This window comes from Haliotis rubra, unplaced genomic scaffold (assembly GCF_003918875.1).
Source record: "Haliotis rubra isolate DU_JTF1 unplaced genomic scaffold, ASM391887v1 Scf746, whole genome shotgun sequence".
Lineage (NCBI taxonomy): Eukaryota > Metazoa > Mollusca > Gastropoda > Lepetellida > Haliotidae > Haliotis > Haliotis rubra.
This window is the reverse complement of record NW_025767464.1, coordinates 178,622-204,037: the sequence shown is the minus strand read 5'-3', so window position 1 is coordinate 204,037 and position 25,416 is coordinate 178,622. Positions and strand designations below refer to the sequence as shown.

Below are 25,416 nucleotides of genomic sequence, written 5' to 3'. Positions count from 1 at the left end.
ATGTATGTATGTATGTATGTATGTATGTATGTATGTATGTATGTATGTATGTATGTATGTATGTATGTCAGATCCAGGTTAAAATTGATCTCCAGCAGCCTATGCTTGTGTCCCCCCGAGAAGATCAGGTATCAGGTATCAGGTATTTTTGTGTTCAGCAAACCATACTTGTCTTCCCTGTAAAGATCCGGGTTACAGTTGGTCTCCATGAGCCCACTTTTTGTCTTCCCTGTGAAGATCCGGGTTACAGTTGGTCTCCATGAGCCCACTCTTTGTCTTCCCTGAAGAGATCCGGGTTACAGTTGGTCTCCATGAGCCCACTCTTGTCTTCCCTGTAGATATCCGGGTTACAGTTGGTCTCCATGAGCCCACTCTTGTCTTCCCTGTAGAGATCAGGGTTACAGTTGGTCTCCATGAGCCCACTCTTGTCTTCCCCTAAAGATCCGGGTTTCCAGTTGGTCTCCATGAGCCCACTTTTGTCTTCCCTGTAGAGATCCGGGTTACAGTTGGTCTCCATGAGCCCACTCTTGTCTTCCCTGTAGATATCCGGGTTACAGTTGGTCTCCATGAGGCCCACTTTTGTCTTCCCTGTAGAGATCCGGGTTACAGTTGGTCTCCATGAGCCCACTCTTGTCTTCCCTGTAAAGATCCGGGTTACAGTTGATCTCCATGAGCCCACTTTTGTCTTCCCTGTAGAGATCCGGGTTACAGTTGGTCTCCATGAGCCCACTCTTGTCTTCCCTGTAGAGATCCGGGTTTACAGTTGGTCTCCATGGGCCCACTATTGTCTCTCCCTGTAAAGATCCGGGTTACATTTGGTCTCTCCTTGAGCCCTCTTGTCTTCCCTGTAAAGATCCGGGTTATAGTTGGTCTCCATGAGGCCCACTCTTGTCTTCCCTGTAAAGATCCGGGTTACAGTTGGTCTCCATGAGCCCACTATTGTCTTCCCTGTGCAGATCCGGGTTTCAGCTGGTCTTCATGAGCCCACTCTTGTCTTCCCTGTAAAGATCCGGGTTACAGTTGGTCTCCATGAGGCCACTTTTGTCTTCCCCTGTAGAGATCCGGGTTACAGTTGGTCTCCATGAGCCCACTCTTGTCTTCCCTGTAGAGATCCGGGTTACAGTTGGTCTCCATGGGCCCACTATTGTCTTCCCTGTAAAGATCCGGGTTACAGTTGGTCTCCTTGAGCCCACTCTTGTGTCTTCCCTGTAGAGATCCGGGTTACAGTTGGTCTCCATGAGCCCACTATTGTCTTCCCTGTGCAGATCCGGGTTTCAGCTGGTCTTCATGAGCCCACTCTTGTCTTCCCTGTAGAGATCCGGGTTACAGTTGGTCTCCATGAGCCCACTCCTGTCTTCCCAATTGAAGATGGAATAAGAGTTGGTTTCAGCAACAAAAACTTGACGACATATGTGATCGGCTGATCAAACTCGCTGACTTGGTCGTCGTTGTTTGTGGTTTCCCGAACCACGTAGATTGTAGATTCAGGATATCAATTTCTGACTTGTTTGGTCCAGACTGGATTGTTTACAGACCGCCCTGTGTAGCTGGAATACTGAGAGCACGCAAATAGAGTTACTCAACGGTGTGAATTGAAATCAAATTTAAAAAGCAAATGTAAAACCCACTGTGTTTAAGCAGCAACGTTCGATATAAGCACATCGATATTCACGGTTAGTTCGTGAGCGAATATTCCAGTCAAAATCGTACCCAGGCAGGGACTGTGTGGCCTCAGACGTTCACTGCGACGGAAAATCGGATGATCCCTGACAACACACTGGTAAGGTCTGCATAATTCCATTTCCATGCTAACAAGAATTATTTACTAACAGTCCAATGTACCATCCTATACATTACATGCCATGTTCAAGAATCCTTGTTTGACATTTTAGAAGTTGAGACGTACAATATGGAACAAGTTTTTATGTATAACAACTTCTTTATTTCGTGAGTGCGACGTTTCGATACAGATTCTTGTACCGTTGTCAAGCTCGTTCCATAATGTTCAAGAATCACTAATAAATGTGCGAAAATTGAGGCATTAATTAGAAGTAGTTGTCATAAAGACATGCAAAGGCAAGTCAATTGTATTATGCCATTCCTCGCTGGAATAGTCGCAGCCTTTTTCTGCGATACTACTACCTTATCTGTTCTTAACGGTAAATAACATTTCGTCACTTGTATCAGATAACCTATAGAATACCTTTGTGGTCTTGGTTGCATTAGGTGACAAAGTAGGATATATTCTTGTTACTATATTGTTTTACCTTTTATAAATCTAAAGTCATTTTTAAACCGTCAAAGTTAGAGCATAAGCGGTCTTTTTTTCCAACGAAACAGATTCTACTGGTTGGAGAATAGAGACAGCTTACGCTCTAACTTTGACGGTTTTAAAAAATAAATACTTCAGATGTATAAAAGGTAAAACAATATAGCCTCTTCCCAACTTCTAAAACACCATTCAAAGAAGTCTGCACTGGGTGTAAAACACCAACATAGCGATGAAAAGTATACCACTAGTCCGTTTGAGTCAGAAACGGACCGATGAATTGCAAATGTTATCATTGTACAAAAATTGCCACATAAATATAAATAGTACACATGTTTATCATTTACTAATACCCAACAGCTGTCTTATATTTGAAAATTTTCCGGACTCCACCAAAAAAGTTGTTTAAGAAACTATCATCATTGAAAACGCAAAAGTTGTTATCTGTCGCGGCGGGGTGAAACCGCAGAAACGGAACAGCCACTATCTCGTCGTGCACGGGATACACATGCCTGATGAAAAATGAAGTTGAATGCTGACGTGAAACAGTTGATGATTAAAGTGTACGATTTTTTCCGTGCTGAAGCCGAAAGGGGCAAACCATTTTATGCCATTAATAAATTCCGTAAGCGGGCAGCAAAAGCTTTTGGAAGTATCAGCAAGGGTACTGTACAATGATAAATTTGCAATTCATCGGTCCGTTTCTGACTCAAACGGACTGTACATGTCCATCACAGAAAATCATGGACGAGACAAGGTCATCACGATACGGGTACGTCTATAATGATGTTTTCACTGTAAACACTGTACATGAACATTCAGTAAGGGACAGTGGTGTGCTTCTAATTAGACTTGACCAGATTTGACAGAGTGATCTGGAAAGGCATTCAAGTACCTTATTCCAGAATCCGCGAGATGCATATAAAGGGAGTTAAATCTTGCCCCTCATCTCACATTTCTCACAAGGCATTTGGGATAATGATGCTTTGGCCTTGAATGAAGACGCCGTTTTGACTTCGAGGATTTTTTTAATAGAAATTCAGAAAGAAAAATTGTTGATTAGGCAGTTAGAAATTGAATCTAACTAAAAAACCCGAAATCTAGTAAATTTTAAGCTGAAAAAGTGTAAGATAGAATTTCATATTAAAAGAATCAACTCGGAGTACAAAGTCATCTCTCTCATAGTACAACAACAGATCGTTTGATGTTATAGGGCAGACTAGACTTGTCTCGCCTTTCTCTGAACGTGATGTTGATCCTTACATTTTGAAAAGATGGTTAACAATTTGAAAGGCTTGAACGTCAATCAACCATGTTGCTGCAAAGTGTATTTCTGAAAAACATCGGGAAGTTTTTTTCTGTTTTACCTATTGACAGAGTTCTGATCATCAGACTGCAGTATTGAAGGCTTAGGAACTGGTTTTTGACGGTAAGAGGGAAAGGTTTAGGTCTGCTAAGAAAAGCAATGGCACTACTTTTGTTGAGTTCGTTCGGGAGAGAGGAAAGGTTGTGCAGTTCGCATGAGGTCAGTGGTGATCTTGCCAGTTGAGACAGTTGGTCTTGCTTGAGGATTTTAAGCAGTGTCCGTCACTAGACATTTGGACTTATTTTGATGAGCAGAAAGTTGCACCAGAATGCGATCATAATGTTAGTTTCAGCCAGTCAGGGTTTTCAGTTCACAGTATTGAAACCTGGAAAGGACAGTTCAACTACTAAAAGTTCTCAGTTTTGTTTTGATGTGTTGAATAAAAAGTCAAGTTCTACTCCAGCTGGTTCTTCTAAGATACTCCTGGATTTGGAGACTGCTGGTAGATATTGTGGTAAACCAGGGCTTGTCATTTCTGACTGCAGAAATCTCGCTTTGTAAAACAAGTTCTACTCCAGCCGGTTCTAAGATACTCCTGGATTTGGAGACTGCTGGTAGATATTGTGGTAAACCAGAGCTTGTCATTTCTGACTGCAGAAATCTCGCTTTGTAAAACATTCTTTCCCCAATGCCTTTCTGAATGTCAAGCCACATCTTTGTTTTAGTTTTGGCTAATGAGGAGCTTCTATAGACCAGTCATCAGTCTGTGAGAGAGGAGTACGTATCTTTCGTTAGTAAAGGGTTTGTGTCAGCTAAACGGCGTGCTTGAGAATATTTCGCTCATGTGACGACGTGCATGCGTGTGTATGTGCGGCTGCTTGTACTAGCCCAGACTGAAGCTGGTTTTATAGTGCTAGCCCACTGAGATACCATGCCGCAGAGAAGCATGAATACCCCACTCAGACACATTATACTGACTCCCAGCCGACCAGTCCTTCTTGTAGCCATTAATGCCGAGCCCCAGGCAGGGACCAACAAGTACCATATTTTAACGTCTTTTGGTATGACGCGGTCGAGGATCGAACCCGCGACCTTCCGCTCTCCGGGCGGACTCTTTAACCACTACACCACGGAGGCGGTAGCTAAAGGTGACAGTTCCAATAATGAGTCCATTACCGTTTTGGTGTGGTGCTCTTCAAACTCTGATTCTGGGTGGCACTTTCCGAAGAGGTATCAGCCCATTTTGAGGTTTTGTTCGCGGATAAAATACAACGCAGACTTGTCATCATGAACAGTTGGTGTCAATACTGATTTTCAGTAATCCATTCGTACAATGAATGTTCACCACTATTTTCCCTTTTAAGCCCAGTGGACTTTGAGTTTTGCCCGTAGAAGAGACTAGGTTTTGTCCCGGTATTGTCATGAAACTGAAAACAACCTTAATTGTTTTCCTTGGCGGGATGATACGCTTGTAATTAACTGACCAGTCGGTGGAAGTAAACATGTTGTGAGCATTTTATTTCAGGTTGAACATGCGTGTGTGTCTTGCCTTGTATTGTTTGACACACCTGTGTCTAAACCTGTGTCTACTGCCGGGAACACAGCCAACACCTGTAACACAGTATAGGGGCAAATCCTGCACCATCTCCAGTCTCGTCGTTGAGGAGAATGGTGAGGATGTTTCCCCTACCATCATAGTATTGTATTGATTGCTAGGGAATATCCCTTATGTGTTCACATGATAAGGTAAGGATTTACTTTACCATCATGATATTGTATTGATTGCTAGGTAATATCCCTTATGTGTTCACATGATAAGGTTGAGGATTTACTTTACCATCATGATATTGTATTGATTGTTAGGTAATATCCCTTATGTGTTCACATGATAAGGTAAGGATTTACTTTACCATCATGATATTGTTTTGATTGCTAGGGAATATTCCTTATGTGTTCACATGATAAGGTTGAGGGTTTACTTTACCATCCTGATATTGTATTGATTTATCTTTGTTTACCCCCTTTGTGTTTACAAGAAGGATGTTTCCTTTACCAACACAAGATTGTATTGGTTGTTCTTGGGCATACGCCGTATGTGTTCACAAGAGAATGAGTTTGTTTTTAAGCCAATCTTAGCAATATTCTTATACGAGAGAGGGACATCAGATATGGGCTTCACAAAATGTACCCATGTGGGGAATCGAACTAGTACCGTCGGCTTCGGCGTGTTGGGCGAACGCCCCACTGAGGTGGGTGAGGTGAAATTGGGTTTTACGTCGTGCTTGAGAATATTTCGCTCATATGACGACGTGCATGCGTGTGTATGTGTATGTGCGGCTTCTTGTACTAGCCCAGACTTAAGCTGGTTTTATAGTGCTAGCCCACTGAGATACCATGCCGCAGTGAAGCATGAATACCCCACTCAGACACATTATACTGACTCCGAGCCGACCAATCCTTGTTGTAGCCATTAACGCCGAGCCCCAGGCAGGAAACAACAAGTACCATATTTTAACGTCTTTTGGTATGACGCGGTCGGGGATCGAACCCGCGACCCTCCGCTCTCCGGGCGGACGCTCTAACCACTACACCACGGAGGCGGTCCCGAACGCCCCACTGAAAATACGCGTGTAAACGTCATGAGGAAGGAATGGTTTCGATTGCCAAGATGGTGTTAACCCATCCCCATCCGTGAATTATCCCTGGTAGGGGCGATGGGAATCAATCGTTTACATCATCTTGGCAATCGAACCGATTCCTTCCTCATGACGTTTAAACGGGTATTTTTTACCCATCAACTTAAATTCCTTTAAAATAAGATGTGTTTACTGTTGTTTATTACAGGAAAGAAATGTAAAATAAGCAATAGCGTGTTTCAACACGAATCAAGAGTTACCGCCCCCGACTGTTCCCTGGCGCTGGACTTGCGCTGTAACACTGGGAGCCTACAAGGATGCACCAAGTGAGTCTACTACAAAAGATGAAATGCCATTGAGAGCTTTCCAAAATATACTGAGACCCTTTCACCCAATTCCTACCCCCACATACTTGTTCGGAAGCAAAATCTTCGAGTGAGTGAGTGAGTGAGTTTAGATTTACACCGCTTTTAGCAATATTCCAGCAATATCAGGATGTGGGACACCAGAAATGGGCTTGGTTCATTGTAGCCATGTAGGGAATGGAACCCGGGTCTTCGGCGTGAAACCATACTCACTCACTCACGGGCGAAAGGGGTACGCTTTAACTAAAACGTTAAACGTTGCCATCAGGTGTGCGAGAAAAGATGGAGACGGCACAGCACAGGTTAATGAATCAATAACTTTGTCGGCACTTGTGCACATGCTCCGGATACACCTGGCTGTCCCTTTCTCTGCACTTCTCCCTCGTAACAAATAGTGAACTGTGTCAATATTTTAATGATACATGTAGTTTGTTAAACAACTTTTTTTAAACAACGAGGAGAGTTCTATGGATATACAACTTCTTTAATATAATATGAGAGACGTTTCGGTGTAGCTACTAACACCGTTATCAAGCAAATGAGATTTCTATGGATATACAACTTCTTTAATATAATATGTGACGTTTCGGTGTAGCTACTAACACCGTTATCAAGCAAATGAGATTTCTATGGATATACAACTTCTTTAATATAATATGAGTGACGTCTCGGTGTAGCTACTAACACCGTTATCAAGCAAATGAGATTTCTATGGATATACAACTTCTTTAATATAATATGAGCGACGTTTCGGTGTAGCTACTAACACCGTTATCAAGCGCGACGTTTCGGTGTAGCTACTAACACCGTTATCAAGCAAATTGTTAGTAGCTACACCGAAACGTCTCTCATATCATATTAAAGAAGTTGTATATCCATAGAACTCTCCTCGTTGTTCATCACACCAACTTCTATAGTCCGTTTGGCTCAAAAGCGGACCGATGAATTGCAATCTAACTCGAAAACTAATAAACATAAAATGCTCAATGAAACGCTGATCATAATCGAAACATCAGACCAACTCTGTGATTTGTTTGCAGAATTTATGTTTTAAAATTAAAAAAGTTGTTTAACAAACTATCATTAAAATTTTGACACAGTTCACTATTTGTTACGAGGGAGGAGTGCAGAGAAAGGGACAGCCTGGTGTTAGAGAAGCAAGTGCCGAGAACGTTCTTGATTCATTAACCTGTGCTGTCCCGTCTCCTTCCTTTCTCGCACACCTGGCTGTCCCTTTCTCTGCACTCCTCCCTCGTAACAAATAGTGAACTGTGTCAAAATTTTAATGATAGTTTTTTATTTTTAGGACATAAATTCTGCAAAAACCTCCCAGAGTTGGTCTGATGTATTTATTATGATCAGCGTTTCATTGAGTATTATATGTTTATTAGTTTTCGAGTAGATCGCAATTCATCGGTCCTTTTGAGCCAAACGGACTACCCTGACTTTGGTAACTTTTCCATAGCTAACCCTTTCTTAAACAGTTGGGGGCGGTGGGGTAGCCTAGTGGTTAAAGCGTTGGCTCGTCACGCCGAAGACCCGGGTTCGATTCCCCACATGGGCACAATGTGTGAAGCCTATTCCCTGTTGTCCCTCGCCGTGATATTGCTCGAATATTGCCAAATACGGCGTAAAACCAAACTCAGTCAGTCTTAAACAGTGATGGACAGTGTTGTGTATATTTTATGTACGTTTCAGCTACCTCTCTCTGGCCTGTGTTCACCACAATAACCTGGTGAAGAACGTCATAACGCCAGCTATACTGGCCGATACATACATGATCAATAGTTGACTGCACTGCGTGTTTATCTCAGAAAGGTTTAGTTTTAAACGTATTTTATTGTGAAAAAAGACCGAAGTGCTCTACTCAGTGCAGCGTTCCCGCCAGTAAAGTTGTATGCATATTGGACCAATGTAAATTGAAGCGCATATAAATCCCTGGCTCATATCGACTCTTTAACGTTTTGTTAGTTTGTTTATTTATTGTGTGAGGGGCGGTGGGGTAGCCCAGCGGTTAAAGCGTTCGCTCGTCACGCCGAAGGACCGGGTTCGATTCCCCATATGGGTACATTGTGTGAAGCGCTTTTCTGGCGTCACCCGCAGTGATATTGTTGCAATATTGCTAAAAGCGCCGTACAACCCAACTCACTCACTCACCGACTTATACACATCTACCCGTAAGATCCGGGTCTTCAGCGGGAACGGGTGGTCAGACTCGCTGACTTGGTTGACACATGTTATCGTATCCCAATTGCGAAGATCGATGCTCATGATGTCAATCACTTGCCTGTAGGTCCAAAGTCGATTATTTACTGACCAGTGTCATATAACTTACATATTGCTGAGTGTGTCGATAAACAAGTAAACCTATAAACAACATTTCTACCAGAGCTGAGGTATACTAAACCCATCTATTTATTCAAATGTATATGTCTTTGGTTTTTGTGTTTCTAGGACCGACCCTCCCACGTGCATACAGTTTCCTCCCGCTTGCACCAGGATCATCTACTCACGCACCGACACTGTCACGGGGTACACGTGCACCGAGTCCGACTATGTAGGATCCTATAATCGTCAGGAGTAAACGTGTAAAGATATACATTACCGGATATTGTTGTTTTGTTAATTGTATATTCATCAAAGTGGAGAGTCTTCCCAGATGATGATGGGAAAACGGCAATGCCCTGTGGTTTGTTTCACTTGCAGTCTATACCTACCTACCTACCTACCTACCCATCTATCTATCTATCTCACTGTCTGTCTATCAATCTACCCATCTGTCTATCTATCTATACCCGTGAAGGTCCGGGTTAGAATGAACCTTCAGTAACCCATGCTTGTCGTAAGAGGCGACTAACGGGATCGGGTGGTGAGGCTCGCTGGCTTGGTTGACACATGTCATCGGTTCCCAATTGCGCAGATCGATGCCCATGCTGTTGATCACTGGCTTGTCTGGTCCAGACTCGATTATTTACAGGCCGCCGCCATATAGCTGGAATATTGCTGAGTGCGGCGTAAAACTCAACTCACTCACTCTGTCTATCTATCTATCTTTCTATCTATCTAAAATCTGATAAATTCAATCTTTCTGTACCCCCCTACACTTTGAAGACATTTGGAGCCAGATCCTTCAACCGCTCTGCTGCTGTGCTTTGGAACTCCCTTAACGGGGTAGTAGGGTGGCCTAGTGGTTAAAGCGTTCGCTTGTCACGCCGAAGACCCGGGTTCGATTCTCACATGAGTACATGTGTGCAGCCCATTCTTGGTGTTCCCCGAAGTGATGTAGCTGCAACATTGCTAAAAGCGGTATAAAAACCATACTCACTCTTCCCGTTCACCTCAGATGTTCCCCTTCCTTGACTACTTTTAATCTGGCAGTTGTTCATGCCGTCATCCACTGGTTTGTTTGGTCCACTGTCATTATTTATTGGCCCCCGTGAAATGGCTGGGACAATCTGACTGAGCTAACAATTTCACGTTGTCACAACGTTGTCCTAACGTTATGCTGTCGTTGTTCTGTGGACTCTCATTTACGTTGTCACAACGTTGTGGCCTGACGTTGTGATACGCCATGTTTACGTCGCCACAAGGTTACGTTATTTGATACTAACGTATTTTACGTTGTCTTAACGTTCTATTTAACGTGAACAGCTGAACAGTACACAAGAAACAAAGGAGAAATTCACTTCAATGTTTATTCGTCAATTTGCGTGTTGGTTTGGTCGTGTGTCTCCTGTAGCTAGCTGTAGCTGAATAGTGAATAACGAATCTCAAAGTGAAACGTTTTACAGAAACTGAACGCTCTTTCGTGACAATTTATAAGAAACGTTGTTATAGTGCAGGGGCTTGTGTAATTCCGTGGGAATTGCATGTTAATTTTGGGAACCAATACTAATTGTAATCCCTGTTGTGTATGGAGTCAGGAAAAACATGGTTCCATTTTTCTGTTTGCTAGAAGTGTCATTGTGGGGTGATTGAATATGAGTTCCCAAAATTGCTTGCCACACCATTTCGAGAAAAACATGTTTTTATAAACCTATCACAATATAGTCATGTAGCATATCAAACAGGGTTGAATACATACCCTCTGCAACACGTTTTGGCAGAAGCAATTATGATCATAGTGTTTATTATGCATACATATATTATTGAGATTCATGATATATAATGGTAGTTGTAAAGCACACATCACAAGGTACATTTTGACATACTACATGCCTATGTTGTAATAGGTTTATAAAAATATGCTTTTCTCACATTGGTGTTGCAGTTACCCCAGAATGACACTTATAATCATCAGAAAAAATGGAACCATGTTTTTTCTGAATCCATATGCAATACTGATCACAATTATCAGTGGTTCCAAAAATTAACATGCACTTCCCACGGAAAGCATTTTTGCTACATAAGCCCCTGCACTATTATATTATAACGTCGTGAGAAACCCCAAACGTAACGCTTCCTCAACGTTGTGACAACGTGAAATTGTTAGCTCGGAACTAACCTACGACTAGAGGCGACTTACGGGATCGGGTGGTCAGGCTCGCTGACTTGGTTGACACATGTCATCATATCCCAGTTGCGTAGATCGATGCTCATGTTGTTGATCACTGGATTGTCTGTTCCAGACTCAATTAATCCCAAATATAACATATGTTACATTTGACCACTTTCTAAAATGGCATTGTGTATTTCATATTCACCCACTGCCGCCATATAACTTATTGACAGAATAACAGATGACAATGTGTCATATAGCAGAACAATGTATTAGACGGCAGAACAGTGTGTCAGTATAAGCAGAACAATGTATCAGACAGAACAATATGTCAGTAAGAGCAGAACTTTGTGTCAGACAGCACAATGACGTGTCAATAAACGAAGAACAATGTATTAGACAGCTGAACAATGTATTGGACAGCTTAACAATGTATAACAGATAGTTTTACGCCCCACACGGCAATATTCCATCTATATGGCGGCGGTCTGTAAATAATCGAGTCTGGACCAGATAATCCAATGATCAACAGCATGAGCATCGATTTACGCAAACGGGATACGATGACATGTGTCAACCAAGTCAGCGAGCCTGACCACCCGATCCCGTTACTCGCCTCTTACGACAAGCATGGGTTACTGAAGATCAATTCTAACAGGGATCTTCATGGGTCCAAAAGCAGAACAATTCATCAAATACTAGAACAATGTGTGCTTCTAGTAGTGGTGGAATCGTGGATGGTTCTGTCGACCAAAGCGTGCCAGATTTGCCCTAACTATATTTCCAGGTTTCTAGGTTTCCGGGTTTCTGGGTTTCTAGGTTCCTCGGTATCATCCCATTGTGATACACGCCTAATGCCTGGTACATCTGCTTCTCCCACATCAATCAGACGCTCTGTGATAAACTGAAATACTGTACAAAGCGGCGTAGTTCTGGCTAGAATGTCGGTGTCCGGTGTAGCTGTTGCTGACAACGACGACGTGTCACATTACCTGACCACACAAGCTGCTGCTGTTAATGGATCCTACTCCATCCAGACCATCATCATCACCCACTTGGTTCTCGTCCAACCACCGATCGCCATTTGATCACGTGGTGTATATTACTCTATAATCAATCCATATACTACTGGGTTCCTAGCATGCCGTGGTCTAGGATTGCCCAAGACAGTCACATCTGGCTGGGCGACGCCTCTGCCGAATTTTAGGCTAAATGCCTAGACACTTGTACAAGCCGAGGATCTGTAATCTCTAATTCACTTAGGATTTTCTATTGATAATGCTGGTTTGGCAATGAAGTGGTGCGTTTTGGCCTTTTCCCAATAATAATAATAATAATAATAATGTGTCCATTTATATAGCGCCAAATTCCACACTAGGTATGCTCATAGCGCTATCAATCAAGGCACAGCACATTATTACCCCGGATAACCCAAGCTGCCTGTTAGGCGCTAGAAGGTTATAGTCATATGACTTTTTCCACCAGGTACCCATTTTCCTGCTGGGTGAACAGAGACAATTTTGGACAAACTGACTTGCCTAAGGTGAAACCACATGTGTCACATGTGCTTCGTTTAGGGACAGGACTCAAGTCTAGAAACTCTCAGGAGTCAAGCTGCCAAACACGGTCACCCATCCAAAGACTCTCCGAGCTCGACGCTGCTAAACTTCACCAATTTGTGACCTGAGCTTTGAGCACAGCACCACGCGCAATCACAAACATTGACATTGTTCCATAATTTGATGTATGTTCAGGCTTGGTTGTGGTGCTCAGTAACCTTACACCCATCATCTGATACAAGTGGTTGTAAACGGCAACTTTGATAGTCTCCACGGGACTATGAATACACAATGCCATTTGGAAAGTGGGCAATTGTAACATATGTTATATTTGGAATTACACTTTCTCAGTAAAGTACAGATTGTTGGTTGAATTCTGGAATTCGAACTCGAAGGACTAGCTTAGTATTTCAAGAATTGCTTTTCACACGAGAACCTGGATTCGAATTTAAACCTTGGTACAATTAGTCTGCCTCGGTGTCCCAGATCCACGTTATTTTCACCCAGGTCTCTCAGTAAAGCAGAAACCTCAAAGGAAGCAAGTGTAGATGCTTCTCAGAAACTACTCTCTCACTTTGAGGCCTTTTCAGTTTAAATGGGGCTTTTTGTTTCCATCAAGATTTATACTATCATTAACTAAGAGTTAGAGTATTGTATATCGTTCGTATTCAATCCTTGGTGAGAGAGAGTCTGGATGGCAGCATGGTATAACACCGACATGTCATACAGAAGTTTAAAGATTAGTTCTCCATTAAGGTGCAATGTGTATTTCTCACCACCACAACTACACCATCACAGTTCCAGCCACACACCCACCACTCCCTACAGTGATATAACTGGAATATTGTATCATTCTTCTCATTTAATCATTAATTCACTTGTTCATGACGTAATAAATCACACACACTGACTCACTCATGCACAATGACTCACTCATGGACAATGACTCACTCATACACAATGACTCACTCATGGAAAATGACTCACTCACACGCAATGACTCACTCATACACACTGACTCACTCATACATGATGACTCACTCATTGACAGTGACTCACTCATACACAATGACTCACTCATACACAATGACTCACTCAAGGACAATGACTCACTCATACACGATGACTCACTCATTGACAATGACTCACTCATACACAATGACTCACTCATACACGATGACTCACTCATACACGATGACTCACTCATACACATGACTCACTCATACACAATGACTCACTCATTGACAGTGACTCACTCATACACGATGACTCACTCATACACAATGACTCACTCATACACGATGACTCACTCATTGACAGTGACTCACTCATACACAATGACTCACTCATACACAATGACTCACTCATTGACAGTGACTCACTCACACACAATGACTCACTCATACACAATGACTCACTCATTGACAGTGACTCACTCATACACACTGACTCACTCATACACAATGACTCACTCATACACAATGACTCACTCATACACAATGACTCACTCATACACGATGACTCACTCATGGACAGTGACTCACTAACACACAATGACTCACTCATACACAATGGCTCACTCATTGACAGTGACTCACTCATACACGATGACTCACTCATACACGATGACTCACTCATTGACAGGGACTCACTCATACACGATGACTCACTCATACACAATGACTCACTCATACACAATGACTCACTCATACACGATGACTCACTCATTGACAGTGACTCACTCATAGATGACTCACAGTGACTCAGTCATACACAATGACTCACTCATACTCACTCAATGACTCACTCATGGACAGTGACTCACTCATACACAATGACTCACTCATTGACAATGACTCACTCATGGACAGTGACTCACTCATACACTATGACTCACTCTCACTCACACAATGACTCACTCATGGACAGTGACTCACTCATACACAATGGCTCATACACAATGACTCACTCATGGACAATGACTCACTGACTCACTCATTCACAATGACTCACTCATGGACAGTGACTCACTCATACACAATGACTCACTCATACACAATGACTCACTCACACACAATGACTCACTCATACACAATGACTCACTCAAGGACAATGACTCACTCATACACAATGGCTCACTCATACACAATGACTCACTCATAGACAGTGACTCACTCACACACAATGACTCACTCATACACAATGACTCACTCAAGGACAGTGACTCACTCATACACAATGACTCACTCATGGACAGTGACTCACTCATACGCAATGGCTCACTCACAATGACTCACTCATGCACAATGACTCACTCATGGAAACTGACACACCCACTGACTGACTCACGTACGCACGCATGCTCACTCACTCACTCACTCACTCAGATCTTCATACAGAGTGTCAGTATCGACCGTTTGAAACCTCTGATTACTAACTGCGGTAACAGCAGCGACCCGTGCTGCTATAGATTCAACTACCGCGTCACGTGTGACAACGTATACAACAACATCAATACAACCATATGTTATCTAAATAATTACACAGCCAATCGGTCGGATCAAGGCCGCTAGTACGTGAAACTCTCAACAAGGTATACAAGTAAATCTAGGATCGGCAGTTTTGTACCGTGACAAATGTGTTGTTTTTATTTGCTTTTGATTAACATAACATATGTCGCCAAGACCAGATGTTTTACACGTAAGATTCACTAATTCAATCTAAGAATGCACACACCTAGATGTACCTGTAGAAAAACAGTCTAAAATTTGTCAAGATCTGTGTTGCTCAAGTTAAGTAAGGGGCAACTGAAAGTATTTGATTTTTGTATAATTGAAACTTGAAAGTACTTTTGTTAGATTTGATCTATATACTGAGTCAAAAAAGAAACTTCACAAAATGTAATCTGAAAAATAATGAATAATTTTTCTCTGATGATACATCTATGTATCCGAAATGGGATCCCTATCTTTCGACTCTAGAAAAACGTTAGCAAAACCCACTCAAACCCATCCATTCGTCGTGCAAATGACGTTAGTGCCAAATCAGGTTTTGCACGTGCAGTCGATCACGTGATCTTCGCATCGAAGTTTTCTTCATATGCACGTGTTTGCATTGGCCTCAAGAATTGAAAAAACACTTTTAAACCACAGTTCTAACGGTACTTGAAATGCCACGATTGTCAAATGTGCAACGTGAACGTGCCGTTGGCATGTTGCAAGCGGGAAGATCAGTTATTGACGTCGCAAGAGCAATGGGATGCAGCCGTCGTACTGTGTATGACTTGCGAGGTCGTCTACAACAAACTGGCACCACTTCTGATCGCCCAAAGGTCGGGTCGTCCACGTGTGACGTCACGAGCAGAAGACCGTCAAATCGTCCTACGTCACCTACGTGACAGATTTCTGCCGGCAACACGAACCAGGGCTGAGATGTTTAGAGGTCGACTGTCCTCACAGACCATTCGAAATCGGTTGCGGGCTGCCAATCTCCATTCTCGACGTCCATATCGTGGGCCAATATTGACGCCGTTTCATCAACGTCAACGTCTGCTGTGGGCCCAACGTCACCTCCGATGGACCAAGAGAGACTGGAATCGAGTCGTCTTTAGCGATGAATCAAGGTTTACCCTCAGATTCGCGGACGGCAGGCATAGAGTCTGGAGACGACGTCGTGAACGGTATGCCCAATGTTGTGTACAGGAAGTCGACAGATTCGGGGCGGAAGTTGCATGGTGTGGGGTGCTTTCTGTGGGAACAACCGTTCCCGACTTCTGGTCATCCGTGGAAACCTCACAGCTGCTGCTTACCGCGACCAGGTGCTCACCCTGAACTCGTTCCTTTCATGGCGGCTCATGGCCCAGGTCTACAGTTCCAGCATGATAATGCTCGGCCGCATACCGCGATGTTGACACGAAATTTCCTTCAAAACGCTGGAATCAACGTCATGGACTGGCCATCGAGGTCCCCTGACCTTAATCCAATAGAGCACGTTTGGGATGCACTTGGGAGAAGGCTTCGTGGTCTTAGGAACCAACCTCAGAATTTGCAGGAACTTGGCGCTGCCTTGCAAGAGCAATGGCGCAGAATCCCCAACCACGTGTTCACAAGCATCAGGCAGTCGATGAGGAGACGGTGTTTGGCAGTGGTGAATGCGCGGGGCGGCCATACACGATATTGAACTGAGAAATTTCGCATTTTTATTCTTGTGACTTGACATTCTGTATACCCATGTTTTGGAACGGCGGTGTAGCCTAATGGAACTGATTATGGCACTGTCAGTGTATCGAGTACATCACACAGATCTCAGCAATGAAATAAAAACAATTTAACCATCTTACCATCTCTTGTTTCTTTTTTGACTCAGTATATTTAACAAAAATCATTTATGTAGTAAATTGGCAAAATGTAACCTCTGACTGGGTAATTTGGGGTAGAGTAAAATATTTAGATGAAGACTAAAGCAAGAAGAAAATGAATTTCAGCAATTATCCCCTTCGATGTATGAAGTGTTGTAAATTTGTGTCGAATAAGCAAATCTACTAGTATTGTCTTCCAAGGATAAGATTTTCTTGCAAAACATTTAGAACGTGCACGAACATGAATGCTTTACACGTTTTATGGATAACAAAATCATGTTGCTCTTTATCACGATACCTGTGAAGATCCGGGTTAGAATTGATCTTCAGTAGCCCATGCTTGTCGTAAGAAATGACTAACGGGATCGGGTGGTCAGGCTCGCTGACTTGGTTGACACATGTCACCGTATCCCATTTGCGTAGGTCGATGCTCATGCTGTTGATCACTGGATTATCTGGTCCAAACTCAGTTATTTACAGACCGCCGCCATAAAGCTGGTGTATTGCTAAGTGCGGCGTAAAACTAAACTCACTCACTTCATCACGGCATGATGAAGGAGCCAGAATTAGCTCTGAATCGTCGTGATAAAGAATGAGTGAGTGAGTGAGTTTAATTTTAAATCACGTCAGCAGTAGTTCAGCCATATTGTCACTTGATCAAGTTGTACAGTTATACGACAGTTATAAACAATACATTTCAAACTGTTATAAAGAATAGAGACGTGGTTATCCATAACACGTGTCATGTTTTCACGGATAATATACTCATGCCAATAATGGTTGTCACCCACTTCAATTTTTTTAATTGGAGGAGGGGTGTAGAACTGCAGTTTTAAAGGAGTGACAACCAGGTGTGTGTGGGGACTTGAGGTAATAGCTATCTTCCTTATTTGCATATATAGCTTTTAGCATGCCAGTTTATCTGAAAAAAACCCAACATTTTTTTACATATTGTCAAATCAATGAGTTTATATGACTGATGTAACACACCTTGTTTTAAGACCTCATTATCTACTGGAGTATCTGGTTATTTTAGAACCAAATTACCCCTAAACATTGACTTGAAACAGAAATAGCCAGATCACCGAGATAACAAATTACTTTGTATTCCATAAATCAAAACTAGGCTGTCAGTAAGCCGTGTTACATGTGTTTGGTATGATCGAGTTACCTCCCTTGTCAGGCCTGTACACGTATATTGCACAGTCCGTTTTCATATTCCCATAGTTAATTTCTGTAATAAAATATGTTATTGATATGAAACCTTACAAATTTGAATTAACACTTTACTACAGATAATTTGTTTAAAGCCTGGGACTTTGTTTAAAAAAAATATTCTTGCATTTTCTGAGATCGTCATAGAATGTTATGTCACCTTCATGTATTGAACGACTGTCGCTCTGGTAATAATGGTAACTGATGTCAAGCGGCAAATATGGCACTATTCTGGCAAAACCCCTTGGAGGTGAAACTCTGATGGTAGATGGTGGGCTTGTATGACGACTAACGGTTTAGGATACTTGTTCAGAGTAGATTATGTTTCCATGCTCCAGAAGCAAAACCAGTGAGTGAGTGAGTGAGTGAGTGAGTGAGTGAGTGAGTGAGTGAGTGAGTGAGTGAGTGAGTGAGTGAGTGAGTGAGTGAGTGAGTGAGTGAGTGAGTGAGTGAGTGAGTGAGTGAGTGAGTGAGTGAGTGAGTGAGTGAGTGAGTGAGTGAGTGAGTGAGTGAGGAGTGAGTGAGGTGAGTGAGTGAGTGAGGTGAGGTGAGTGAGTGAGTGGTGAGTGAGGTGAGGAGTGAGTGAGTGAGGAGAGTGAGTGAGTGAGGAGGTGGAGGTGAGTGGAGCATGAGTGAGTGAGGAGTGAGTGAGTGAGTGAGTGAGTGAGTGAGTGAGTGAGTGAGTGAGTGAGTGAGTGAGTGAGTGAGCGAGTGAGCAATCTTTGCTTGCCGTAAGAGGCGACTGACGGGATCGGGAGGTCTGGATTGCTGACTTGGTTGACACATGTCATCGTATCCCAACTGTGTTGATTGATGCTCATGATGTTGATCACTGGATTGTCTGGTATAGACTCGATTATTTACAGAACGCTGTCATATAGCTGGAATATTGCTGAGTGCGTCGTAAATCTAAACTCACTCACTGACTCACTCGTATCTTAGTGAGCGATATTACATAAAAAAATGAAATATCAACACTTAAGGAATAATTCTACATGGTGTAGTTTCAAAACTATAACTTGATTTGAACCAACAACCAAACAAAAGAAAACGTGACGGAAGTGGGAAAATGCCGAGATTGAACGCTGCCAATGGCAACATCGCCATACGACGAAATGAAGCTGTGTTTTCACGCCATAGCTCGGTCCCTCGTATACTCATATACCGGCCTAAATTCAACCCACGATCGTCCGAGAAGTGGCAGGCCAAATGTCCCCTGTTTTGCACAAGATCGCTACTTCCGGGTCTTTCATCAACGTCATCAACTTTCTTCAGCCAGGCGTCAGAACGTGTGTCTGGTTTATAAACGGTATTGAACTAGACAATCAGGAATCGTGGTGAGAATTAGACCGAGAGGACCGGTATTTGTCCCCGTATTAAGAAGTCGTTTACATCTACGACAACGCATGCGGTGGAGTAGCACGGTACAGGCAATGACGTTGAGACATGGCAACGTGTCTGTCTCAGTGATGAATCACGATTTCTTCTATTAAGACAACATGACGGACAGCGTGTGTACCGACGTCGACATAAACTTTATGAGCTGGTTTTGACAGGTCGTCAATTTCGGTGTAGAAAGTGTGATGGTGGGTTGCATACACACGGTTGGGTTGTTTGTTCTTTAACAGCACACTCAGCAATATTCCAGCTATATGGCGGCAGTCTGTAAATAATTGAGTCTGGACCAGACAATCCAGTGATCAACAGCATGAGCATCAATCTACACAAGTGGGATACTATGACATGTGTCAAGCATGTCAGCGAGCCTGACCACCCGATCCCGTTAGTCATCTCTTATGACAAGCATGGGTTACTGAAGATCAATTCTAACCCGGATCTTCACAGGTTTCATACACGCGGAGATCTGACAGGAGGTGGTGGCAACATCCTTCGCTACATCGGCAACATTCTTCAAGGTGACCTTCTTGCGATTATCAACTGACAGAGAAGGTTGTTTCAAAATGACAACGTTACACCACTGGAGTCTTGCCGTACCTGAGTTCCTTCATAATTCAAACGTCAATGTCTTGAGCAGCCGAAGGATCTGCGAGATGAACTCGATAGATGCGTGCGTCGACTAGGAGTGAGTGAGTGAGTTTAGTTATACGCCGCTTTTAGCAATATTCCAGTAATATCACGGCGGAGGTCACCAGAAATGGGCTCACACATTGTACCCATATGGGGAATCGAACCCGGGTCTTCGGCGTGGTGACCGAACGCTTTAACCACTGGGCTACCCCACCGCCTCCGTCGACTATGAACATTGAACATGTATCACATGCTTCCTCACAGGATTGACGGGGCGGTGGGGTAGCCTAGTGGTTAAGGCGTTCGCTCGTCACGCCGAAGACCCGGGTTCGATTCCCCATATGGGTACAATGTGTGAAGCCCATTTCTGGTGACCTCCGCCGTGATATTGCTGGAATATTGCTAAAAGCGGCGTAAAACCAAACTCACTCACTCACTCACAGGATTGACACCCAGCAAGGCACTAGTGGTCCATCGTCTCGGACAATTGTCTTAGCCTCTCCAGGGTCCGGTGACCGGGTGTTTACAGTGTAATCACACTGACTCTTAACAAACGAAGGGGCTCCCTGGTTTATGTTTAATGCAGATTTATCGATCTGTAATCCCTGCCACGTGCGTGGTATCAACAGAAGATATCGATGTGTATCATTACCGAGGCGTGTCGGGTCATACATACCTGTCGGGTCATACATACTTATCGGGTCATACTTACCTGTCGGGTCATACATACCTATCGGGTCATACTTACCTGTACACATCTACACGGTGTCCTCCCAAAAGTTAGGCGTCCCAAACGTTAGACGCGTTAAAACAACAAAGGTTATGGTTGGTTGCACTGAGGTTCACTACACTGTTACCTTCGTTAATTAATGGACTAGTCCAAATGTACTAATCCAAACACAAAGAGAAGAGATTATGAATAATGACAATGACTTTATTTGACATAAAACAAAATAAGTTAATTCAATGTGATAATTTAAATGACCGATGGATGACTTTGTAATGACTTTATTTGGCATAAAAACAAAATAAGTTAATTTAACAAGACAATTTAAATGGTCAATGAAATCATTCAAGATTTAACATTTCACATCTTTCACATCATTCTCTATACAGGTAGGAATGTCAACCAAGTCTGAGCAAATGCTCAACTGCATCTGGGATACTTGCCAGTTATAATTAAATGTTAACCCTACACCCTGAACTTCTTTTTATATTTTGGGCGGTGGGGTAGCGTAGTGGTTACAGCGTCCGCTCGTCACGCCGAAGACCCGAGTTCGATTCCCCACATGGGTACAATGTGTGAAGCCCATTTTCGGGTGTCCCAAGCCGTGATGTTGCTGGAATATTGCTAAAAGCGGCGTAAAACTAAATTCAGTCAGTCTTTTTATATTTTATATTGTTTATGTTGGAAAAACAATGTTAGGAAGGAAGTAACTCCATTAGGTTAATGAAAACTCAAAAACATAAAAAATCTATAATCCTGTTTTTGATCAAAGGGAAGGTTGTGAAAACAAGTATGCAAAATCTATAATCTTGTTATGATAAAATTGAACATTGCGAAAACACATTTGGAGATCCCAGTGATTGAGTAAGCCAGTCAACATTAGTATTCTGATCAAAGTATTTCTGTACAAATGTGAAAACCATCTCGTCGGTGTATGGGACAGGTTCATTATACCAGTGGGTAAGACTAGGTTGTAGTCACAGTCACGCCTGATTGATTTGTCTGACACCTGGGATGTCTGACTTTTGGGACGTCTAACTTTTGGGAGTAAACCATTTACACTAGTCCATTAAACAGACTACCCTTACAGGGATAAATATACTGACCTATTGGCCTGGGTGCCGTTGCACAAAGCGACTTTAGCGCTAAGGTGACCTTAACTCCCATACCTTAGCATAAACTTAAGGTAGCCTTAGTGCTAAGGTTGTTTTGTACAACGGCATCCTGGTTGTTAAAACGTTGTCGTCACACTCAAGTACGTGTACACGAGTACGAGTCCACCCATTGGAAGAACACGCAATGCTAAAGGAAGTGAGATTTTTATGGATGTCAATATCTGTATTATGAGGAACACAACGTTTCGGAGTATATCCTTACTCCTTCATCCTTACTCAGGTGCAGGAGTAAGGATATACTCAGAAACGCTGTGTTCCTTATAATAAAGGAGTTGACATCCATAAAAACACTCTCTGCCTCATGTGTATCACGTCTAAATGCCATTCAAAGACCTAACGCATAAAGCGATGTTCCCTGCGGTTATATTGATGTCACTTTGCTGAAGAGAAATAAAAAAACCTCAACATACTCACTCATCCACGCTATTTACCTTGAGTCCATTTCTGGTGTCCCCCGTCGTGATGTTGCTGGGATATTGCTAAAAGCGGCGAAAAACCATACTCACTCACTCACTATTTACCTTGAGTGAAACAAAGACGATGGTTGTGTATCATCATTTAACAGCAGATCTGTTTAGGAAAATATACTGACGTTCAAAAGAAATTCTAATTCAACTTAGTATGTAACACGAGTTCTGATTGGTGAATGCCATAAATTTCCGATCGTATAATCAGCATATTCGGTCGCAATTTGAAAACCGATTCACCAAAACCTTTGAATGTGTCCCTACTCATTGGGGTAACGCTGTTTTGCAGGACATTGTCATTTGCAGAAGCTATTGGTCAATTAACCAAAATGGGGGAAATTTGTGTTAAAAAAGACAAAACAGTATCATAAATTTAATTTTAAATTCAACTTACTCGCAACGGGCTGTTGACCCAACACTGTTAGATCATGAAACAAGATTTATGACGTCATTATGGAGCGTGACGTCACCTGCTGTGACGTCATTTAACAACAGAACTGATAATGGCCCGTAGTTGAGGAATCAGCGGATCGCTCATTTCTGATAACCAGAGGGCGGTTTCATGATATAATTCCGTCCCTTTAGCTTTAACACTATGATTTATTCATCATTGTCATATTGCTAAAAGCGGCGTAAAACTAAACTCAGTCAGTCATCATTGTCAGATTTAGTCAGAGTCCACATAATAAACGTGTTTAAGTTTGAAAAGTGAACTACTTTTTCTGGCGATGGTGTAAGTTCAAGGAGTGATATGATTAACCTTTGACCTAGAGGAACTTTGATCTGGTTTAAATAATGAATTTCTTTCACGAAAAAACAGCGTAAGGAGAGTTGAATTAGAATGGGGATAAATGTACTGTGTTTGACGAATTGGGGACGTATACCGGTGATTATATAGCTGCAAATTTAGCGTAAGCGGAGCCGATATAACATTATATTTGCGGCTATATAACCACCGGTATACGTCCCCAATTCGTCAAACACAGTACAGTTATCCCCTAAACAGAAACAGTCCGTCTTGAATGACCTCGATCAACTTAACTGGAATCGTGAATTGTGGTCAGTCTACAGCGATATTTGCTCAATGCTCGTTGCTTGTTTTCGTTCACTGACGTGTCCAAATGACGTCTGTATTTACAATGTCGCCCCCTTGGGCATTAATATGTATTGACATTTTTGACTGAAAAATGTGACAGGCGGCAGAGGCAGTTCACCTTTGTCACGCAAATAGTTTCACCCAGGACAATACCGGAATCAGCCGGGGCACAACAATCACACCCCTCTATTTCTTTTATTAATATAATGAACCGTTTCTGCTTATGAAGGCAAAACGTCTAGGGCATGAAAGTAAATGCAAATACACAAATTATGCCGGACAGTTGACGTTTCATGTGTCAGGGTGGGGTAACACATGGGGGTGTGAATAATTAGTTGGGACTGATGTGGTAAATATAACCATCGATTTCAACAATAAATCTGTATATTTGTACAGGCGCGGTAATATAAGACATTGGTTTGGACAGGGATGTCAATAATCTATTTAGTTTGGTTCAATGCCTCTCTAAAACAAACACTGTTCTTAAGCAACTCAACATGCTTCGTCCAGATGGTGCCGCGTGTATTGGAAATCGGCATTAAATAGTACATATAGGGTTCAGATATTGTGACTGCTGTAGTCCGGTGAAGGATCTAGTGAGTACACACGTCCAGTGAGTATTGTATCACATACGCAGTAGTTAAGATATATCGTGTCTTGGTGTGATCTGTTGGAGTGTCTCGTAAATGGTGGTTAGACACAGAATTGTTGTGATGTAAAGAGAAAGAAAGAAAGTGAGACACTGTGTGTGAGAGCGAAGGAGAGAGTGAGACAGAGAAAAAGAGAGACTGTATGTGAGAGTGAAGAGATTGAGAGAGAGAGAGAGAGAAATAGAGAGAGAGACTGTGTGTGAGAGCAAAGGAGCAAAGAGAGAGATTAAGTGAGAGAGAGAGAATAGAGACTGTGTGAGAGTGAAGAGATTGAGAGAGAGAGAAATAGAGAGACTGTGTGTGAGAGCGAAGGAGATTAAGAGAGAGAGAAATAGAGACTGTGTGTGAGAGTGAAGAGATTGAGACAGAGAGAGAATAGAGAGAGACTGTGTGTGAGAGCGAAGGAGATTAAGAGAGAGAGAAATAGAGACTGTGTGTGAGAGTGAAGAGATTGAGAGAGAGAGAAATAGAGAACTGTGTGTGAGAGTGAAGAGATTGAAGAGAGAGAGAAATAGAGAGAGACTGTGTGTGAGAGCGAAGGAGATTAAGAGAGAGAGAAATAGAGAGACTGTGTGTGAGAGTGAAGAGATTGAGAGAGAGAGAGAAATATAGAGAGGACTGTGTGTGAGAGCCAGAAGGAGATTGAGGAGAGAGAGAGAAATAGAGAGAACAGAGACTGTGTGAGGTGAAGAGATTGAGAGAGAGAGAAATAGAGAGGAGACTGTGTGTGAGAGCAGAAGGAGATTAAACTCCATTTCCTATCTCCATCCTGTCTCCTTCCTCAAGCTCCTGTCTCATCCACGTCCACTCCACCTTTCTCCATCCGTCAAGTCTCTCTCACTCCGTCTCTCATCCTGTCCTCTCCTTCCACTCAAGGCTCTCTCCTGTCTCTCCGCATTCTCTCTCTGTCTCATCCGTCCTCCTCTCTCGTCTTTCCTGTCTCATGTCGGCTCGGCTGTCTCGTCTCTCATCTCGTCTCAGTCCTCTCCTCTCTCGGCTGTCTCTCTCTCCGTCTGTCTCCTCCTCTCTCCTGTCTCTGTCTCGTCCTGTCTCTCTCATCTGTCTCTC

The 25,416-nt window shown here is 42.7% G+C and overlaps 1 protein-coding gene across 2 annotated transcripts; it reads left to right on the top strand.

The window, feature by feature from the left end:
* Positions 1 to 1,699: 1,699 nt before the first annotated feature.
* Positions 1,700 to 9,177, top strand: LOC124259985. 2 transcript variants are annotated; one of them, XM_046694211.1, is made up of 4 exons: positions 1,700 to 1,780; positions 5,101 to 5,246; positions 6,420 to 6,537; positions 9,031 to 9,177. In XM_046694211.1, exons 2-4 carry the CDS (start codon positions 5,108 to 5,110, stop codon positions 9,158 to 9,160), a joined length of 387 nt encoding a protein of 128 aa, XP_046550167.1. In that variant the 5' UTR covers positions 1,700 to 1,780; positions 5,101 to 5,107; the 3' UTR covers positions 9,161 to 9,177. The 2 variants fall into 2 exon arrangements, with proteins under 2 accessions (XP_046550167.1, XP_046550166.1); XM_046694210.1 differs by lacking the exon at positions 1,700 to 1,780 and adding an exon at positions 2,994 to 3,041.
* The last annotated feature ends 16,239 nt before the right edge of the window (positions 9,178 to 25,416 follow it).

Coding starts and splice junctions, on each gene's coding strand:
- LOC124259985 (XM_046694210.1), top strand. CDS start 3,013: ATGGACGAGACAAGGTCATCACGATACGG. Junction 3,042..5,100: donor ACAAGGTCATCACGATACGG/GTACGTCTATAA, acceptor ATTTTATTTCAG/GTTGAACATGCGTGTGTGTC. Junction 6,538..9,030: donor AGCCTACAAGGATGCACCAA/GTGAGTCTACTA, acceptor TTGTGTTTCTAG/GACCGACCCTCCCACGTGCA.